Source organism: Notolepis coatsorum (assembly GCF_963971535.1).
Source record: "Notolepis coatsorum genome assembly, chromosome: 8".
Taxonomy (NCBI): Eukaryota; Metazoa; Chordata; class Actinopteri; order Aulopiformes; family Paralepididae; genus Notolepis; species Notolepis coatsorum.
Window position 1 is genome coordinate 37,258,947 of NC_140172.1, and position 20,658 is coordinate 37,279,604.

The 20,658-nt window shown below is 41.9% G+C and overlaps 1 protein-coding gene across 1 annotated transcript in view; it reads left to right on the plus strand.

Annotated features, from left to right (window-relative positions):
- The first annotated feature begins 276 nt into the window (after window positions 1–276).
- Window positions 277–20,658, plus strand: part of rbm27 (RNA binding motif protein 27) — an 83,118-nt gene continuing 62,736 nt past the window's right edge. The window contains exons 1-7 of the mRNA XM_084320770.1: window positions 277–491; window positions 1,278–1,396; window positions 2,984–3,111; window positions 6,123–6,202; window positions 8,771–9,027; window positions 9,485–9,940; window positions 11,163–11,390. Of these exons, the coding sequence (XP_084176896.1) occupies window positions 433–491; window positions 1,278–1,396; window positions 2,984–3,111; window positions 6,123–6,202; window positions 8,771–9,027; window positions 9,485–9,940; window positions 11,163–11,390 (1,327 nt within the window). The 5' untranslated portion in view covers window positions 277–432. The remainder of the gene's footprint in view (window positions 492–1,277; window positions 1,397–2,983; window positions 3,112–6,122; window positions 6,203–8,770; window positions 9,028–9,484; window positions 9,941–11,162; window positions 11,391–20,658) is intronic.

Genomic DNA, 20,658 nt, shown 5'->3' on the forward strand with positions numbered 1-20,658 from the left:
TATTAGGACATGATTCCATGTTGAACGTTATGCATGCGTCATGCGTATTGCATGTTAATGCCTTTCTGGCATTAACTATGATGAATTGAAAATGGGGGACCCTGATGTAAACAAGACGAAAGTCTTTCTCTGGTCTGCATCCCCTTAACTGAGCTGTACTGTACTGTACCCATTCTCTGCAATCGGTCAATAAAGTTTTCAATCAATCAATGGGGGGGGGGGGGTTAGGCTGCATTACCACCGTGTGGCCAGCGGGAGGAGGATCGGCGTGCCTGCGGACCGGCTGAAACCACCACTGCATGGAGGCTGCTGCAAGTGAAGAGAGACAGCAGGCCTAAAAAAGATTATACATTCATAGACGATGAAAGTAGGATTATCGAAACGTACCACCAGCAACTCCTAGACAGTGTTATACTAGTCTTTCTCCTCACGATGATCATAGACAATGTGGACGCTCTGAAGTCGTGGCTTGCGAAACTCCTGGAGCCGATGTGAGTGGTGGTGGAGTGGGTTGACATTTAGCTTGTGTGCTAAGCTAAGCTAGCCAGCCAGTGAGTTGACGTTAGCCCTCCGTGGAGCTCTGCATTCTGCACGAGTTAGCCACCATGGCCGCTAGCTTGTAGCTAACTGGTTATGTGGCAGAAATAATCTGACGTTTGAATAACTTCCACATGGTGCAGTTTGTTATGTTATCAGTGCTGTGTTTGTCTCACTCTTCTAACGTCAATAGATAACGTTTGACTTGACTTGACGTTAGATCTATCAGGTTATTATTAACATGAACGTGATTACTTTATGTAGCCAGCTAGCGTTAGCTATACAGCAGAGATAGTAGCCTAACTTGTCTGCATAACGTTACTACTGTTGTAGTCTTATTAAATCATGCAAACTCTGCCTGCTGCCACCCAGTTAAACTAGAACCTTCTGTTGCTGTTATGTTTTAGAGACTAGTCTGGTTTCATGTAGACTACCTGTGTTTTGTATGTGGCCATTTATTTCTAGGTTGATTAACACATGCTATTATAAATAGATTGGACTGTGATCCTGTGGAGCTCATCATGGCACCTGATTCGTTGTTTTGCTTTGTCGATGACATTGTGTGGATCTTTGTTTTCTTTACGTGGGGTACATTGTAAGGCCTATTATGTTGAGAAATCTAAATAAAATCGTATAATAAATGTGTTGGGGGGGGGGGGGGGGGCATGTCTCGATTGCTGTATTGTGCTGTTTAAAGTAACCAAGAAAATCGTACTAAATGCATTATGTTTGATCTGCAGATGTAATGCAGACCCCTCGACATTAGCCAACTATGTTGTGGCTCTTGTGAAGAAGGACAAAGCAGAGGATGAGCTGAAGGCAATCTGTGCTGATCAACTTGAAGTCTTCCTAGAGAAAGGTATAGGTACCGCTCAGAACCCAGTCACCTTACATTGGGGGGGCATTAGAACATTTTCTTGTTGTTATTATGTTTATTTATGATGGGTTCAAGCCTTAGCGATTGAACATAATTGTTTAGCAATTTCTTAGCTGGTTTATTATATTGCAAGTTGTTGTCCCATGACATGGTGTATACTGGTAGACCATAGCTGCGTGAACATGACTCTTGATGCAGGTTGTGTTTTGGTTTCCTTAAAATCGGTCATGACCTGCCTTTAGTCCATAATGAATTGTTTGTTTACCAGCTCTGTGTTTTTCGTGACCACACGCTCATCAACTTGGCGACCACGGCCACATCTTGCCCAAAAACCTGGGTGAGAGTGAGCGTTTTGCCAGGTGTATTATTATCGACTAAAAACTACAATTTCTTTGGAAACTGAGGCTTTGGACTGTCTGTGGTGAGTTTTGGGAGAATATTGGAATAAAGTAAAACACAACTCTATACAGTCCCACTGTGTTATGTACACATGGCTGTTGGGTAGACTAGTGAGCGGAGTTGTAACAAGCTCATCCACAAAGCCAGTTCTAGTCAGTGCTGCTCCAAGAATAAATCCAGTAGTAGACAAACGTCTGCACACTGAAAGGCTTCCATTCAACTATTTTTTATTGCTGCGTCAAGTGATTTTTCTTCAGATTCTGTCTTCTTCAGACTTAAAGCGATAGTTTGGATTTTTTGGACATTGAGTTGTATGAAAAACTTGACAGTAGTTTAGTCGAAGCGAAGCTTCGGGGCACATTCAGATCAGATCTAACAACCCAGCACCTCAATGCTGTTGGTGTGTGGATGGGCCATTTGTGTGACATCATGCTGTGAGCTTTTAAACGACCCCGTCCAATCCCTCGTCTTGGGCAGGTTGCGTTATGGTAAAAGTTGACTCGAGTTCTACTTTCTCACGGAGCGCTGCCCAGTTTTTTTTAAAACCCCATGTGCTAACAACTGTCGTAGCCCAACACAACTACTCCCATTCAAAAGAAGGGTGTTTCCCTCTCAACAACATGCAGGCAAAAGGGTTACCTATTTCTAACACAAAATCTTTGTTCTCCAGGATTGTGAAACAGCTGATAGGCCGCTGTTGTGAAACAACTCCAGCGCCTAGTGGTAGACTGGCTTTTTCCAAGGACGATTTTGTGCATCATGTTGATTTTTTTCCCCCTTCAAATGGGCATTTCATTTTTTTCCCTGACTTAACGCATGGGGAGAATCCAGAATGAATGTATTTTGATATTACTTTCTAGTATGTGCAAAGGTCTAGAGGGCTCAGTATCTTGCAATCCACTGTAGACTATATATCAATCAAATCGGTGTCAAGCCAATTGAAAGAATTCCTGGAGAAAATGCTGCATTTGATTTCCATTTGAATTGTCATTTGTCTTATTCACACTGCCTTGTTAAGTGTAGAGACATACAGACATTAGCTTAGCATGACTCTGGCTGTACAGTTTAACCCTGGCCTAAAGTTTTGTTCATTGCAAAAGTAGAGTGAGGCTGGACATTATATGACTGAAAGAATGAATGGGCCTAATATTATCCACTGTCTTATTGCAGAGACTACAGGATTCGTTGATAAGCTCTTTGAATGTCTGACCACCAAGAGCTACCTGGGAAAGCCCCCCACCAAGGACCCCCCCAAAGACGAGGTCAAACCACCTGTAGTTAAATCTGAATTTGTGGAGGTAAGATCTTTGGTTCAAGCCAATTTTAGGTTTTTTTCTTTGCTGTCTTTGGAGGGAGGGAGGGAGGGAGAGAGAGAGAGAGAAAGCAAGCAAGCTGTCATGTTTGAATCGGAAAAAGAAAAAGATTTAAATTGTTCAGTTGACAAGTTGGCTTTGTTCTCCTCTAGCTTGTTATTATGATCAAACTTCAACCCTGTACTTTATCACTATGTATCACCTTAGTCATGTTCTGAATATCCACCATGAGAATATGAAGGAGAATAAAGAGTAGGGAGAAAGAGAGAATGATATCTGACACAGACCAGGCAGTGGGTATGACATGGGGAAAATGAGACCCAGTGTACACACAGCACAAGGAAAGTGACTGCTCGTTCATCTCAGGGAAAAAGAAAAACTGCTAAAACCTTTCCTTGTGCGTTCTCCAGGGTATTCCTCTGACCAAAACAAATACCACCATGACCAAAACCCCTGTCACTTCTCACACAGTTTGGAGACCAGACAGACTTCAAGATCCATCATTAGTCATTAGTCGCACAGTCAAGAAAATTATATCCAGAGACGCGGCTACTCGTAGAGAACAGATAAGGACCAAGGAAATCTTATTGCATTTTTTTCTTTTTAAAGGGGACCTGCATTGCTATTCCTAGCACTATTTGGGCAACTTTACACAATTCCTGTGAGTCTATGGAAGACATCTGTAAGGTTTATTTAAAAAAAATCATTGTTTTATATTTCTAATGGAGTACTCAAAAGCATCATAGGCTGGACTCCGCCCATAAGCACTTTCAGTGACAGTCATCCACACAGTCTGCAAGTGGCAGACAGAGAGAGAGCACTGTGTAAACACACATACGCAGGTCCCCTTCTCTTTCTCTCTCTCCCTCTCCCGTTTGAGGAAGTCTTCCACTGTGCCGCGCGCTGCCTACAGCTATAGACGGGGCGCTAGAAGTTATGCTCCCGAATCGAGAGATAGAGAGAGACTGAAGGACAGACAGAAAGACAGACAGACCGAGAGACGACAGCGCGATGCACGCGTGTGTATGTGTGCTCTGTCGCGAGGGTCTATCTGATTCTCCCTCTGTCTCTCGCTCGCTCTCTGTCAAACCCTGTTTGGTGCGCTACAACCACAGAGCCAATCGGATCACTATCCGCTCCATCCTCGCCACGTGACGTCACCATGCGAGTCAAATCAGAATGACCTGATTTTTTCGAACCAGGAAATGAATGACCTGGATAACGGCAATCCGCCAATATGGTATTTAGAGACACAAACACATTGATACTAACTCCTATTACTATAATACAATGCTAGACAAAAAATACATTTATAATGCATGTCACCTTTAACTAAATTTCTTCCCCTACTCCCACAAGGCTATTCACTTGATTCTCACTCAACTTTGTGTGTGATATCTAGGGACCAAAGTCTTCACATGTGTGATTTAGATGGTTGGGGGGGGGGGGGAAGCATGGTGAACAGGAAGTGATGTGTTACTTGTGAACCAAATTTCATCAGATGTGACAATTATGTCCTGACAGCAAGGACACCCGTTAGGTTTTGATTTCATGATCACATTTGGAATGTGTTGATGTTACTTTGTGATATCCTAGCATTGTTATCAGTATAAAAGTGACGCAACGATATTGCCACCATTTATTAAAAAATATACAAATCTTTTTAAAATTAAAATAAAGACAAAAAATATATTCTTTCCCCATACTCCTCCCAGGCAGTTCACTTGATTCCCACTAAAGCCTATGTGGTATCTAGTGACCACCTTCTTCAAAGTTGTATAAAGCCAATTGGGGATTGTGACATTTCAGGGATATACCCTGCTGTCGGCCACCAGCGGCACATATAGTTGTGAACGTTATGGAAAATTCTCTTACCTCCAGAGTCGGACAAGAAGATGGATACCAATCAACCAATGTCCTCTCTGTGAGTTCAGTAGAAAGCTATCCCGCTGCAAGTTAGCCTAGCTTAGTGGATAGGGACCACTATCCTAGTTATTGGCCAAAAACAACTCTCCCGGAGTTTTAAGCTTAGGTTTGTGGTCCGTATCCGCTTCAGTTCATTTGTGCTAAGCTAGGCTAGCTTGCAGCCAGGTAGCTTTCTACTGAACACACGGAGAGGATATTGGCCCCTTCCTGACAAAAGAAGCCACCCAACTCCTCATCCAATCAACAGTCATCTCCCGCCTCGACTACTGCAACGCACTGCTCGCTGGCCTCCCGGCCACTGCCACCAAGCCTCTCACCTCATTCAGAACGCAGTGGCCCGCCTGATCTCAAACCTACCGAAGTCAGCCCATGTCACCCCACTTCTTAGGGACCTGCACTGGCTCCCCATTGCCGCACAAATCCACTTCAAGGCCCTCGACCTGGCATACCGTGCGGCAAAGGGAACCGCTCCCTCCTACCTCCGGTCAATGTTCTCTAACTACACACCCTCAAGACCCCTACGCATCTTCTGGCCGTCTCAGACCCACTCCTATCCAAGCTCCGGGAGGGTCATCAAGGAGAAGCCGCCTTTTCTCAGTCTTAGCCCCACAATGGTGGAACGAACTGCCCACCACAGTTAGGACAGCCGAAACCCGTCCAATCTTTTGCCGTCGACTAAAGACTCACTTCTTCAACCATTATCTGAAATGAAAAAAAAAAGAATCTAACCCTAACTAACCTCACTGTCATGCACTTGTCCTAATATATTAACCTACACTGTAGCACTCAACACTTTGATGAACATTGTTACTCAGCTGATAGAGTTGTGCCCTTCCTGATGACTTGTCATACAGAACTTGTAAGTCGCTTTGGATAAAAGCGCCAGCTAAATGTAAATGGTATCCATCTTCTTGTCTGACTCTAGAGAAGACTAAGCACATTTCCCATAATGTTGGTGTGTTGCTTATAACTCTGTCTTTGAAACCAAATTAATGGTTAGTTGCTTTACTCTTTGTGGGCTTGAGAGACATAAAGGAGTAGCTAATCTAATGTGACTGTTTTTCCTCCAGGCTGAAACCACAGAGGAGGAGCGAGACGGCAGACAGAGGAGAAGTCCTCTTCGTAACCGCCCAGACTTCAGCGATTCCAGGTATGTCTCGCTGTAGTTCTACTGTCCTAGTTCCTCACCAATACCTACACTCCAGGGCTGTTGAGTGCATGTTAATTCTTTATTTTGACTATCCAAATTTGCAGGGCCTGAATTTCTTGTATACAGTCACCAGCCATACTGTTGTACATGGTGTCCTTATTACCCCTCCTAACATCTACTGTTGCTATTTTCCCTCACCGTTCTCTGGAGTATTGGTCACTCAGGGGTATAGCTAGTTCCTGCGAGTCCAGCTTTTGACTTGATTAGACCCTGGTGTCCAATATCCCAGTCCTTGTCTCTGAGATATTGAGATGCATCACAAACAACAAAACACCCTTTTCTGTCGTCCCAAAAATACAAAACGGCGCCTTGTGGGCTGCTGAATTATGGCAAAGATCATAATCAAGAATATTTAGATTATTTAGATTTTGAATCACGATTATTAAACACAATTACTCATTGATTTGAGAACATCATAATGACGACGACAACACAGTTATTTTATCTTTCTTCTGGACCAAAGGCTGCATTTCTGGCGTGTTCTATAAGTTACCAAAGAACTGGAGAAACGTGTCGTGGCTCCCTCCTCCCTCAACATGAGGTGAAACTACAGTTTTGTCGGGGGGGGGGGGGGGGGGGGCACACTGCTGTGAAGGAAGGGTGCACTGCATTTACAAGACAAAATGAGGGCAACATGGCATGCAGCACAATAATAATTCTTTCTCGATGTATCTTGTTTTCATGATCATGGGAAACCAAAATCTAAATTGAAACCGCCCAGCCCTGGTGCCATGTAGGGTTGGGCACCGAGAACCGGTTCTAATAGGAACCGGTTCCTAACTTCCTGTTCTGGAACCGGAAGTAACATATTTGCATTTCGATTCTTAATTTCGATTCTAAAAACTTTTTTTTTTACTTTGTTAATTAACACTTTAATTGCCGAAAACGCCGGAACTCGTCATTCCCCGCCATGCTCAAGTTGCAGAGGATGCCGTAACTCGTCTTTGATATCAATATTTCAAAAATCTGTGATCGAAATCATATTTCCCCTCCGCAGCCTTGACACACAGTGCTGATCTCCTCTCAACCCTCTAGCGCAGTGGGGCCCAACCAGTCGATCGCGATCGACAGGTAGATCGCGGGCTGATTTCAAGTAGATCTTGATTAATCAAATTCGATTATTAAAAAAAAAAAAAATTTTTTTTTTTTTTTGCTAAATCAACTCTTCCTCTCCTTGTTAACTACAACAAGCAATGCTGTTTGTTATTTAAGATGAGGTCAGACTCGGCACTGACAGATTTGTGTTCATTATGCTGCTTTTATAAAGCCTCAAATGACGGCTTACAATATACAATTTTGGCTGGTAGCTCTCGGGCTAGGTGGTAAATAAAAAAGTAGATCTTGGTTCAAAAAAGGTTGGACACCCCTGCTCTAGCGGTTCAAGAGCGCCATCTGGTGGCAGATCGAAACCGGATGTCAACCTTTGAACCGGCAGGACTCACTCCATATGGGGTCCGGGCACTCGCTAATGTTAGAGAGACTCTGTCTTCACACAGTGAACATCGATCGGTGGAAAAACTCGAAAAAACAACATGATTTGGACGTATATACTATTATACAACCTGGAAATAGATCGGGCATTTCAACATCCCATAATTGAAAACTGTCTACTCCACGCTGATCGCCCAACGGCCCGAGGAGACTGGGGTGAGTTTTAGCGTGTAGTATTACCGTGTTCGATATAAACTGCTATGATGAACATATGACCCACATTAGATGAATGGTATAACGTTGCCCACGGAATTATAAATGCCCCCTCGCCCATCCGGTCAACATCAGATGACGTGTAGTAAATTCTAGAAGTACGTCCAGTTGAAATTTTTGATCTCGCACAGATTCCTACCAAACTGTATTTGATCATCAATATAATGCATTTGGGGCTATAAATCACGTTCTGGAGAAAGCTGCAGAAAGAGATGAAAACACTTATACTTTAGACCATATTTTAGTATGAATATGTGAATGAAAAAGTTTAACGTTGCTACACCATGAACAATACATATAGGACATTGAATGGGCCCTAATAATGGCAATCTAGCAATAGAATTTAAAAAGTTATAGCTCTGCAAAGAAGGGGAACTTCTCCATGTTAAATAGAGCTGGCAAGGGATGGTATATCATGAATTTAACCATGGCAATCAAAGTGTTAATACCCTAGTTACAGTACAGCAACCAAATGAAACTGTATCAAGTCAACTGACAATGTGAATAGTATGAGAAAAAAAAATTAAGATTTTTCAAAAAAGAAAAAAAATATATATCTCCTGCGAAATAAGCTGTGACCTGTTTTGACCTGCACCTCAAAGAATCGGAATCGAGAATCGTTTAGAACAGGAATCGATATGGAGAATCGGAATCGGAACCGGAATCGTTCAAATCCAAACGATGCCCAACCCTAGTGCCATGGCAATTGTCTGTCGGGCTGCGTCATAGCTTTTCTTTAAAAAATGTCATTCCTCATTCGAACATGTTGCCTGTAAAAAAAAAAAAAAATTCCCAATCTCACAGGAGCCGCGATGACCGCAGGCCGGAGGAACGAAAGCGGCGGAACTTTGAGCGGCACGGTAAAGGCGGCGGCGGCGGCGGCGGTGGTGGTGGTGGTGGTGGTGGTGAGTCCCATCGAGACCGAGAGCGCCACAAGCGGCGCAGGGGCAGCCCACGGGGGAGGAGTTACAGCCGCAGCAGGAGCCGCAGCCGGAGCCGCAGTCGGAGCCGCAGCCGGAGCGGCAGCCAAGGGAAGAGCAGGGACCGAGGAGGACCCAGAGGTGAGGCGCCTGGTCCCACCTGGACCACACACTGGTGTAGCTTAGTCACTGTGACTGCTGCCGGGACTACGTTAGTAACGCACGGCGCAACTCTGAAGCACTGCTGGAGGCTTCCTCAGGTGGAGCAGATGTAGCAGATCGCCTTCTGTAGGATTGTTTAGTCTTTATCGCCTGCCGTCTATAAGGAGCAATGTGGACTGTACTACAGACTCGCCAGTGGGGATTGAACAACATGGACTGGAATCGGCCATATTACCTGCAAGGTTGATTTCACCACTATGTCTTTTTGACGTGATGGTAGAAGTAGCTACTCAAGACTTTAGTTTTGCATGCCTAATTAGCGCACTTTGATCTCTGAACGTTGTATTCTCACGGTCACTGTTAATGATTTAATGTGAACTCTGTGATATTGATACACCGTATTATTAAAAACATTTTTCCTTCCATGTCTTAACAGAGTTCAAGGTGGAGAGGAAGGATCAGGACAATTACAACTCCATCACATGTACCCCGCAGCAGCAGCAGCAGCAGCAGCATCCACAGCAGCATCCACAGCAGCAGCATCCACCACAGCATCCTCAGCATCCTCAGCATCCTCAGCATCCTCAGCATCCACCACAGCATCCACAGCACCATCCACCACAGCATCCACCACCACAGCATCCACCAGGACCACCACCTCTTCTCCTGCCCCCCTCCCAGCACCCTTTCCCCTCCACCTCCACCGCCCCCACCGGAGTCACCGGAGCACCCGCAGCCGGAGGCATCTCCGGGGCAACCGTGGCTCACCTGGCTGACAGCACGTCGGACAGCTGGTCCAGTTACTACAGCAACCACAGACAAGACGGCGGCGGTGGCAAGCCGTTCAACAGCAAGAGCACTCCGATCAAGCAGCGCTGCAGGGACTATGACGGTAGGAATGGAGTTGGTCATCGAACCCGGGGGGGGGGGGGGGGGGGGGAGTCCTCTTATCTTCCTTCCTTCCTTCCACTAAACCATGTGTTTGATATGAAGTGATAGGTATTTTTTAATCAACCGTAGGGAGCATTTTTCTGTATGACAATTACATTCTACTGAATTTGGCCACGTTATCCGCTTTGTATACCATCTTCCGACGTATGTCATGTTTTGTCATTTTCCCACGAGGGTCACTGAGGTCTTTGTTTAGTTCATCACTAATGACCCCTGTTTAGTTTTCCTCTCCAGTCCCTTGAGAGAGACAGACAGGCTCATAGCCACCTCTCCAAAGGGACTCATGTGGGTTTCTACTTATCACACTGTCTGTCCCATAGGGTCACGGCTTACCATCACCAATACTTCACACACACAACTCTCCCATCTCTATCCTCTTCTTTCTTTCATAGCCCACCTCTCCTCATCTCACTCTGTTCTTTCACTCAATCGCCGGGGACCTGCACCTCTTAGTGAAGCTGGTTGCTAATAGTTACTAGAGAAGGAACCACAGAAAAAACACATAGAGGACTCCTGTAGAAAATATTAGATTTTAGGATGTCCTCTAGTCATTGAAAAGTTGTGAAATCTATTAAAGTTGAATGCTTCAAGCCTTTGAATTTCAGACCTTGTTGATTTAAAACATCCAGGTCCTCCTGCGTTCTATGTAATCTTGGGGCGGACCACGCAAATGTTTTTTTTTATTTTATTTTTAGATGCAGCTAAGATCCCCCACATTTCTTTTTAATTGGCCTTATTAAGCCAGGAGGGTAAAACGAAGAGTGCATTTTCTTTATGTAATGTGGTCCTCCCACCATTAGGAGTGCATGTCATTCTGTGAGCTCGGCAGTAGCGAGAACAGGGGAAGCGGTAAGCAGAGCCTGGATGCTCTTTGAGCAGAGCAGGCTAGTAGTGGAGTGTCTTTCAAAAGAGGCAATGTGTGAAATTACTTATTTCGACCTCTGAAGAGAGTGAGAGGACAATGAGGTCAGTTTGTGGCTGGGGTCTTTTTATAGCCGTTATCTTTCACTGAGGTTTATGACTTGTAACGGCTCAGGTAATTAAATAGAAAATGTTTCTTTTTGTATTTATTTATTTATTTATTTATTTATTTATTTATTTATTTATTTATTTATTGTTGATTTATTGTTGATTTATTGTCTTGTCTTTCTTTGCCCCTACAGAGAAGGGATTCTGCGTCCGCGGGGACCTCTGTCTGTTTGATCATGGAAATGACCCCCTGGTCGTGGACGATGTGACTCTGCCCGCTATGATACCCTTCCCTCCTCCGCCCGTTTTGCCCCCCGCCGGTCTGCCCATGCCCCCCATGACGGAGCCTCCTCCCTCCCTCAGGATGCCCTCTATGCCCTCCTACGGCCAGCCGCCACCACCTGGCATCTTCCCTCTAACGGGTGAGTCCCGGTTCCACGCAGTTGCATAAAGGGTGCATTCTTGCGTTTGGCCACGCTGTCTGTGGGTAAAAATCTTTGAATGGCCCTTGTTGTCATTCAACTGGAATTTAAAATCCAATGATGCCTCCCGTCTGCCCCCGACCACTTGGCTTCTGGCAGGCCCCCCGTGATCAGTTTAGCTTAACGTTCATCTCTGGGTTCGCTCGTCTCTGGGATGAGCACAGGTCTATAACCAAGATACCAAGCAGTAGGGCTGTACCGAATGTCATTTCTGTTTTTACATTCGAAGCTTGTATTGAAGTATTCGAACGAAGCTTTGAATGTCTGTCGTTGTATTTTATGACGTAATTAAATATATATATATATATATTTTTTTTTTTATATAAATATCCTCAAACTAAATCCTCAATTTGAATAAAGTTATTCATCTGATTAAATTAGTCTTTTTTCAAATTAAATCAACTTTCTTGAATGAATATAACTTGTCAGTTTCGTCAACATAAATAATCCAATAAGGGCACGGTTGGTACGAAAGTGATGGTTTCTTGATGGAGCGCCATCGTTTATGATAAATGTTTTATTTAAATTTTTATGACGAGTCATACTATAATAGTATAATATTAGTGTAGCCTAATCTTTATCTGCAACTGTGAAGAAAAAACCCATTGGTTTAAACAGAATGAATAGACACGTACAAAAAATATTATTTAATTTTTATTCGAATGTTGATTTAGAAAACGTTATGAACGAAGCTTCGAACTATTCGGTACAGCCCTACCAACCAGCAAAGAGGGGAAAGACGTGACTTCAATACACTCGGCTTTAAACTGATGTAGGGAGAACTATAGAGGAGATGGGGAGGACAGAACCGATGAGAAAACTTTAAACGACTCACTATCCTCCAGAGCTGAGAGTAGCCAATGCCACAAATTATGAATGACATGACTCTTAACTCATTGAGGGCCAAAGCCCTTAGGTGCCAACGCTTTATCCAATGGAGAATAGGACTTATTTGCGTGCTTAAAACATATCAAATATAATAGCAATAGATCTAAATAACACAGTGATCGTCAATGAGTTGCTTCCAGTCAACATGCACGAAACGGATACTTTTTTCATATATACATTTCCATTTTATACCGTGATGAATATCAATATTTCTAGGGCGTTCTGTCTCATCTCAATAAACTCCAGCAAATCGAGCTTAAATGTATTTCCTTAGAAATCGTGCCATTTGTCGCTTGATTTATGAATCGTTTTCAAATAAACGCTAGATTATCGATAGTATATGTGTCCTCATGCACGAAGAGAAGCGGGGTCTGAAAAATCGCTTCTCCGGACTTTGGTCGGCGCGAACCTCACACACACACACACACACACACACACACACACACACACACACGCGCGCTTCGATGACGGTGAAAGGAACATCTGATTGCTATAAGATTCGTAACTAGGGGTGTACGTACCTCGGTATTGGGGTCACGGTTCTGTACGAGTTCAGTACAACAGATTTTTCTATTTATTTTTTTATATTATATTTATGATAATTATTATTATTATTATTAAATAGAATAATATTCGATAGGCTTGCTGTGGTAGTCAGTGATACTGGTGTCATTCTGTGTTCAGGCATCCACTTGCCTACTGCCCCTTTAACAATTTATCCTTGATAAGTTTCAGTTTCACTTCTAGAGAGAATTTAACTTCACGACGAGACTGAATACTAGAGAACAGCAATGGCAGAGGATTATTTGAATTTAAACACAGCAGCAGACAGTTCAACTGGAGAGGAGCTCAGATGATCTGTCCGGAAAAGTATGTTTATTTATTTTTTATTTGATGAGCTGTGCCTGTGAGTCCGGCGGGGGAGAATGTTGATAGTGTTTGTTGGCGCGCGCGTGTGTGTCGGTGACGCGTGTGTGTGTCTTTCCATTGGTTTCATTTGGTTAACGTTATTGGGCGAACAAGAAAACGAAAGAAAACTGTAAAATTGTAATGACCCTGCAGCTGTTCCAATGTATGTGCCTTTCTCCGTGCACTTTCGCCTCTCTGAAGTCTGACTCTGTGTGCCCGGCCACGCGCGCTGTTCTCGCACGGACCTCGCGAGTGCCTGCATGTGCGACTCACGTGTGTGCGCGCTGTGGGGCGTATTCGTCGTATGGCTGCGCGTACCGCACCGTGATGGCCGTACCGTAAATTCGCGGGACGAATACACATACCGTTACACCCCTATTCGTAACATAAAGTCCTTACCTCACATCTGATGTCATACAAAAAGATTAATCCAATTCCTGATCGCCATTCCAAATATTGATCGCGTTTATTGATCCAACGTTATATATCCAAAACACATAATCCACGCTGCTCTGAGTGTCTTCAGTCCATCTGTTATAACGATACTACATGCCCGAGAAGTAAAACCTGGACCGGACTTATTTTTTTGATGCACAGTCTCAGTCAATCTAATCCAATGATGTGCAATACCATCCGGGAGACGATAGGCGGCGGTATTTGCCCTTTGCGAGCTCAGACCCATTCCCAATGATAACGTCAGGCTGGATGGATGAAAAATGAATGGATATCGCTAATAAAATAAACATCGATTAAAACACGGGATTTCTCGGGTTTGGCGCCCAGAGCATGGCGAGTTAACCCGGACTATCTCGGGTTTGGCCTCCAGTGAGAATGATTTTTCAAAACTTTAGACGTGGTGGTCTTAATCAGGGATGCACAACATATTTGGCCAACAATGGCTATTAACTCATTCAGGGCCAACAGCGCCCTCTGCTGATGGCCCTTCTGGGCCAATGCTTTATCCAATGGAGAATAGGACTTATTTGCGAGTGCTTAAAACATATCAAATATAATGGCAATAGATCTAAATAATACAGTGATCGTCAATGACTTGCTTCCAGTCAACATGCACAAAACAGATAATTTTTTCATACATACATTTCAATTTTATACCGTGATGAATATCAATATATTTCTAGGGCGTTCTGTCTCATCTCAATAAACTCCAGCAAATCGAGCTTAAATGTATTTCCTTAGAAATCGTGCCATTTGTCGCTTGATTTATGATAGTTTTCAAATAAACGCTAGATTATCGATAGTATATGTGTCCTCATGCATGAAGAGAAGAGGGATCTGAAAAATCACTTCTCCGTACTTTGGTCGGCGCGAACCTCACACACATGCTCCGATGGCAGTGATAGAAACATCTGATTACCCCAAGATTCGTAACATAAAGGCCTTACCTCACATCTGATGTCATGCAAAAAGATTACCGGTAATCCAATTCCTGATCGCCATTCCAAATATCGATCGCGTCCATTGATCCAACGTTATAGTCCAAAACACATAATCCACGATGCTCCCAGTCCCCCCAGTCAATGCAATAGTATCTAGCTGCATGCCCTAGAAGTAAAACCTGGACCGGACTTTGATGCACAGTCCCAGCCAATCCAATCCAATGATGTGCAATACCATCCGGGAGACGATAGGCGGCGGTATTTGCCCTTTGCGAGCTCAGACCCATTCCCAATGATAACGTCAGGCTGGATGGATGAAAAATGAATGGATATCGCTAATAAAAGAAATATGGATTAAAACCCAAGATTTCTCTGGTTTGGCGCCCAGAGCATGGCGAGTTAACCCGGACTATCTCGGGTTTGTCCTCCAGTGAGTTAACACATTTGCCATTCGGCTGGGAGAGTGAAAAGGCCGAAAACTTTAACCAAATTTCTTTTTTTATTGTAGCAAAAGTATAGACATAAATGTGATGCCGTTTCCAAAGAATTTGATTATCTCTATGGCTGTTTCATCGCATTAATTTCCTATGAGAGCCTGGAGCAAATGTTGCCGTCAAGCTCCTCCTACTCAGCCCGCTCAGACTGTGGTTCAAACAGTGCCGGCAACCCATGCTGTTCTGTGAACGCGATGCGCTCCGGAATCCAAATCCCTGTACTGCATTGCAACAGTATTTGATCTGCGGTATAAAGAGCATGTCTTTGATGTGGGGGAAAAGCAGCGCACACGCAAAATTAGGTTGTACGCGTCCTCTTTTACGCAACGTATCCTCTGTGCTGCGCGCCTCATCTCCATCATCAACTGGCATTTCCATCAAATCCAATTAAACCCTGAATCATTTCACATGGACACTGCTTTTCCCCCACATCAAATAATGGTCTTTATACCGCGGATCAAGTACAGTCTCGATATCCCTCTTGGATATTGGAGGATCAATCAAGGCCGCTTTACAGAGCTGGTACAGATGTCCGCCGGTACTTGTCTGCTCCACAAGCACAGACGGCGACTAATTTATTTATTATTTATTAAATGTATACTTTTTTGGTATAATGTCTGGTGGAAAGGACAATGTTCAATAGAGTTAATACAGGTTTTTTCATCACTGTGTAATTTTGTAATAATTTCTTTTGATTGAAAAACATAAATCAAAAGCAAAATATATTAAATTAATTCATGCAATAGTACAAGTTGGCAAATAAATAAAAAATAAATACTGGTTTTTGGTATTCGGCCAAGTATTTCCTTGTTTTCGGTTTCGGCCAAGAATAAAAATTTCGGTGCATCCCTAGTCTTTCATTTATTCTTAGATTTTCTGAATTAATACATACATTTGTTTTGAGCATTTATTTCCGTCTTGACAAAGGAAGATCCTGCACACTGCTCTTGCTCAGCATCACAAGTTATTGATCACAAGTTATTGATCATACTACTTATTCAGTCCCTCTGGACCCAATTATTACCAACTTTGTAATTTTATTACTACTATTATTACTCTGTAATTGACTAATTGTGGAAGAGAAGGGCAGAATAGTATGAAAATATATGTTCCCGGCAAATTACATGTCAGCATTAGTATGAAAGGGTATTTTCTTCAGCACAATAAATGTACACAATACATGTCTTCGACACATTACATAAACAAACACAATATACTGTGTATACTCCTAAAGCACAGAATAATCCCATGAAGGACTTTGAACACATTTTGAACTAGTTGGATGTGCGAATATCTCTTTGCAGCATTTATTTCTACCTGAATAGATACCGGTATATCAATATGAATATGATGAGTGAGCCATATTCCTATCTAGGACTGCAACAACCAACTATTTTCATAATTGATTCATCTGTTGATTATTACCGTACTTCAATTAATCCATTTAAAAAGAAAAAAGAAAATGTTATGCCAAAAAAACACAAAACGAAGTGTTAACAGGCTGACAATTAGTATAATCAATTAGATGTCGATTAATTGTTGCAGCCCTACTATCAACTAGGGCCACGGTGATGTGAAATGTCCCATGACTAATAAATAGGGATGCTCGATATTGGCTTTTTTACCTATACCGATATTGTCCAACTCTTAATTTCCGATACCGATATATGCAGGGTTCCCCCCCCCCAAAAAACTGAATAATTTCAGGTAATTAACATTACATATGTTATATTACATATAACATTGTTGTGGAATTAACATAACATTATGCATACTTTTGACAATAAATAAAATCAGAATTTGTTCTTACTTGCTTGCCTGGGTAAATAAAGGTTATAGAAATGTAAAAAAAATCTAAATAAATTTGAAAACCGATACAGATATTTTCCAATGCCAATATCGGTAGGCCGATAATATCGGACATCCCTACTAATAAACTCATGACAACATGTGTAGAGGAGCCAAAGCTATATATTTAGGTTATTGTATTATATGAATGTTTATATGTTTATTTTTTTAACCTTACATTGAAACGGCATTAGTAATATTGATTGGATTTAGATAAAAGTCATTGAACCGTCTTATTTGTCATAATAGAACATTCTAGAACATTTGTGATGTCACAGTATGATGTCATAATCAAACATTCTAGAAGCAGAGAAGAAGGAGACAGAGACGATAGAAATGTGTTTTGAAGATGAGAAGAAGAAGGAGAGGAGTGTAAACTTTCTCAAGTGTGGACGAAGCAAGAATTGTGGAGGGCAGTAATACGCCACGATGCGTCTACACTGCCGGAAATTCAAATAAGAAGAAGAAGAAGAACAGTCAGTTTGCATCTTGAAACAGTGCTGAGCAGTACTGAACAGATAGACTAAACAACATACCGGTAGATTGAAGCCTGAATTTCTAGACCACTGTGCCGTGCCTACCGTTTTGCTGTGGAAAGAGCCGGCAAGTTGATTTACGGCTTTCCAGTGTGGAGGAATTTTCGGTGATTTTGGAGACTGGGAAAATACAGTTTTCTACTTACTTACTTGTACTTGTAGTAGTGACGTGAATATTTAGGAAAATAGCTTTAGGACCACTTCTGTAAAGAAAGACTTCGCTGTGGAAGAGAAATGAACCATTTGGATATCGTTTTACACTGGAGCAGCTGTGGACATTATTTTTCTTTATCAACGAACGTACTACTCACGAGTAAGCAACTTTAACCAGTAGAGTGGAACGTCTGCCCTCATAACATGACAACACCAAAATTACCAGTGATACGTTACATTTAGCAAAATCAATATCTGTAGAGTGCTTTCTTTAATCTTTAACATCATGTGGCTACATTGATCGGTCTGTTTTTAATACATTTTCAATGACTAGTATCCATTTGTTGGACAGACAGAGTTGATGTTATGTTTTAATTAAAAAATAAACCAACTGACGGAAGGTACCGTCAATGTTCCATCTGTTCATTGATGGACCGTCTCTCTCGCCCCCTTTCTCTACTTCATGAAAAGTTAAATCTACTCTAAATTAAAGTGAAACTTGAGTATTGATAACATGCTTAGTATTTTACAAATTTTAGTTATTTATTTGATGAATGTGGGGGGCACTGATATGGGAAAATTAACTAAAGGGGTTTTATTTATAAAAATTTAATAAAAAAGAATAATTTAAAAAGCATACACCGGTGGTCAAGTAATGTACTCTGTTTTACAACACAGAGTAACTATGGCAGCAAGCCTACTATCAACCTAACATGTAGTAGTTACTGCTAGGGATGCTCGATATTGGCTTTTTTACCGATACCGATATTGTCCAACTCTTAAAGTCCGATACCGATATCAACCGATACCGATATAGGCAGGGTTTCCCCCCCAAAAAACTGAATAATTTCAGGTAATTAACATTACATATATCTTGTTGTGGAATTAACACAATATTATGCATACTTTTGACAATAAATAAAACCAGAATTTGTTCTTACTTGCTTGCCTGGGTAAATAAAGGTTATAGAAATGTAAATATTTTTTTTTAAACAGATACTGATATTTTCCGATATCACATTTTAATGCCAATATCGGCAGATAATATCGGTAGGCCGATAATATCGGACATCCCTATTTACTGCTCATGAGTAGGGTTGGGCATCGTTTGGATTTGAACGATTCCGGTTCCGGTTCCGATTCTCCATATCGATTCCTGTTCTGAACGATTCTCGGTTCCGATTCTTTGAGGTGCAGGTCACAGCTTATTTCGCAGGAGATTTTTTTTTTTTTTTTTATTATTATTAACTTTTTTTTCATACTATTCACATTTTCAGTTGACTTGATACAGTTTAATTTGGTTGCTGTACTGTAACTAGGGTATTAATTAACAAAGTAATTTAAAAAAAAAAAAATTTTAAGAATCGAAATACAGGTATGTTACTTCCGGTTCCAGAACCGGAAGTTAGGAACCGGTTCCTAATTAGAACCGGTTTTCGGTGCCCAACCCTACTCATGAGTAGGGCTGCAACTAGCGATTATTTTGGTAGTCGACTAATCTGTCGATTATTTTTTCGATTAGTCGACTAATCCAGGGGTTCCCAAACTTCAGGCTGCGACCCCCACATAACGGTGTCAGAGAGCCGCAACCCCCCACTATTATTTTTAGGAGGTAAACAAAATGTAATTTTTTTTTTAATTAAATTTTTTTTTTTTTTTTTTTTTTAATAAATGGAAATGTATGGTTGAAACATGCACATGTTCAAACGCACACACACTAATAAGCATTGGAGGCTTTTAACCAGGGCCGGACTAGGGAAATCATTCAGGCCAGGAAATATAGTGCAAAATATAGCCCCAGTCAGGCCACTGTTTAAGCAGGGGGTCTGGGGGTCCCCCACCAGGAAATTTCTTGTTACAAAGACTTAATTTCCTGCATTCTGGTGCAGGCATTTTTTTATTTGTACCCTTTAAATGCCAGTGTTTGTGATGGCATCACAAATTATTGTTAAACAGGCTAGCATATGTATGATTAGCAACAACACTGATTTTGATGGATTTTCTGTTTTGTTGTAATGTCAGATTGAAAATAATACAATCTTTTATTCAACTTCAGCCCTGATCATAACACCACATATTCATTTTATAATTCTAACTCTTTAAATGCCAGTGTGTGTGATGGCATATATTTGCAAGAGAGAGAGAGATAGTTCTCCAACTTGTGTGAGTTGCAGTGATCTCCTGGTTGTTCCCCACCTAGGTTATCTAACTATTGTGCTGCTGCAACTAGAAACACTGTTCTGGCCTAATTCTAAATTCAGTGGCCTGACTCCATAATTTTTCCCCCCAGTAGTTAAACTAAAGTTTAAACCTCTCAATTTCAACATTGTTATCACAACACACCACACAAACTAAAACCCCTCCCTACCTCTCTCTCCCAAACCGTTCCCACAACAATTATTTTATGTTGCATCATGATCACGTATACATTTATTATGTATTTTTTTTCAAGTTTAAATATCAACCTTATCTGGCCATTCTCTGTAAATACTATCAAACTCCTCTGACCTCATCTGGTCTTTCCAAAGACCAGAGATGGGACGCGCGCACACACACACAGAAAGGTAGAATGGCTTATAACAGACAGAATATTTCAGCTAATGAAGTTAAATGTTTATTAACATCAACTATCTAGTTCGTTTTTATAGTGTAACGTTTGGCTACTTGAGAGAGGGAGACGGGCTCAGCCCCCCCTTTCCTCACTATTGGAACTCTGTGAAAACTAAACTGATTTCTTGCTGTGCCTGTGAGCGCTTAGCTTATCTTATTTTAGCTTAGCCTAGTTAGCGTTAGCAGCTAACGTTAGTTATGGTTTTTACAGCGACGTGGGCATACAGGAATGGCGAGGATGCCAAGCATTGGACCCATTGCTTGCAGAGTTTTCAAAGCACATAGAAATAGCGCAACCCGCGAGAGGACTGTCGAATGCAGGCCTGAATAGCTAGATGTCATAGCTTCTAAAATTGATGGTGCTCACTGGTCT